Genomic DNA, 1,352 nt, shown 5'->3' on the forward strand with positions numbered 1-1,352 from the left:
GGATTCAGTCTGACTTCCTGTCTGGATTCAGTCTGACTCCTGAGCTTTCTGATCCAGTCTGCTTTTCCATGCAGGTTCCTCTGCTCTGCTTCTCTTCTCATTGAGAGTTTCAGTCCTTCACGCTGGTTCTGGATGTTCAGGACTGATTTATTTCATGTTTTCTCCTCAGTCGCGGTTTCAGCGTCGTGTCAGCAGGTTTCAGTCGAAGCGTCCACACACACTGACCTGTCTCTGGTTCTCAGTCTCGAGTCTGAGGCGAGCTTCGATGCAGCGCCGCGTCTCGAGGAAGGCCTGGCGCTGGGCCCGGTCGGACAGGTAGCTGATGAAGATCCCAGCGGTGTTCATGCACATGAAGAGCACGGCCTGAGCCGCCACCTGAAACACAGGAAGTCACGTTAAAGACGCTTCTGCAATGTTATCATCGTACAGGACGGAGCGCCAAACACCAGGACTGTTAGGGCCATCCGGTCCCATTCAGCCACTCATCAGCATTCAGCCACTCATCAGCATTCAGCCACTCGGCTCAGGTAATTCATTCATTTGATTCAGGTGTGTTTTAGCGCTCAGCGTTTCCTTTGCTGTTCTCTGATTGGCCGTGCGGTCTGAGGTATGAGCTGAGCAAGCAGGAAATAATCGCCGCCATTTTTCAAATTCATAGCAACAGCAGAGAAGCAGCGGAGCTATAAGGTGACCAGAGGATGTGAAGCTACGTTCACATAGCGGGAAATCCGACCTGAATCTTTTTCACAGCCATTCTAATCTTTTCAACTCAAAAAATCTGATTTGTTCCACTTCCAGATGTGGAACTAAATAATATCCATCATTCAGCAGTATGAAGAGAATCACCTAGAGTTCATCCAGGTTGTATCGTAGCTGCTGAATCTTTTGTATTTAGCGTATTTATTCAGCAGCGCTCCGTCAGACTGGACTCATCACTCTGACGTCCTGCTGACTGTCAGCTCTGGTTTTGCTTCACAACGACTCATCTGTCCGACTTCCTGCAGCTAAATCTGAATTATTCAGAGATTCATGATGTGATTCTGTTCTGGGAGCAGGAGCAGAACCTCGGCCTGGTTCTGTGGTTCAACAGTTGGCTCCAGGTGGAGAGAGAGATCCCTGTTTGCAGTTGTAGACCTGAACGTGTGTCCGTTTGGCCAACAGGTGATCAGCCGAGCCGCGACGGGAACGCGGTCTGAAAGCAGAGCGGACATCAGGAACAAGCAGGTCAGAGGTGAAAGGAGCGTTCCAATAATGATGTTTTATACGTACTGTGGCAACACTAGGGTAGGAGTCTGGTACTCTGCTCCTCACAGCAGGGTAACCAGAAGTTGTCAACAACGCCACCTTGGGAA

The 1,352-nt window shown here is 49.9% G+C and overlaps 1 protein-coding gene across 2 annotated transcripts in view; it reads right to left on the reverse strand.

Annotated features, from left to right (window-relative positions):
- Nucleotides 1–1,352, reverse strand: part of adcy8 (adenylate cyclase 8 (brain)) — a 92,693-nt gene that overhangs the window by 55,032 nt on the left and 36,309 nt on the right. For both annotated transcript variants that reach the window (XM_008434781.2, XM_008434782.2), the window contains exon 2: nt 226–375. In XM_008434781.2, coding sequence (XP_008433003.1) covers nt 226–375 — 150 coding nt within the window. The remainder of the gene's footprint in view (nt 1–225; nt 376–1,352) is intronic.

The sequence above is a fragment of the Poecilia reticulata genome, linkage group LG17, assembly GCF_000633615.1.
Source record: "Poecilia reticulata strain Guanapo linkage group LG17, Guppy_female_1.0+MT, whole genome shotgun sequence".
Classification (NCBI taxonomy): Eukaryota; Metazoa; Chordata; class Actinopteri; order Cyprinodontiformes; family Poeciliidae; genus Poecilia; species Poecilia reticulata.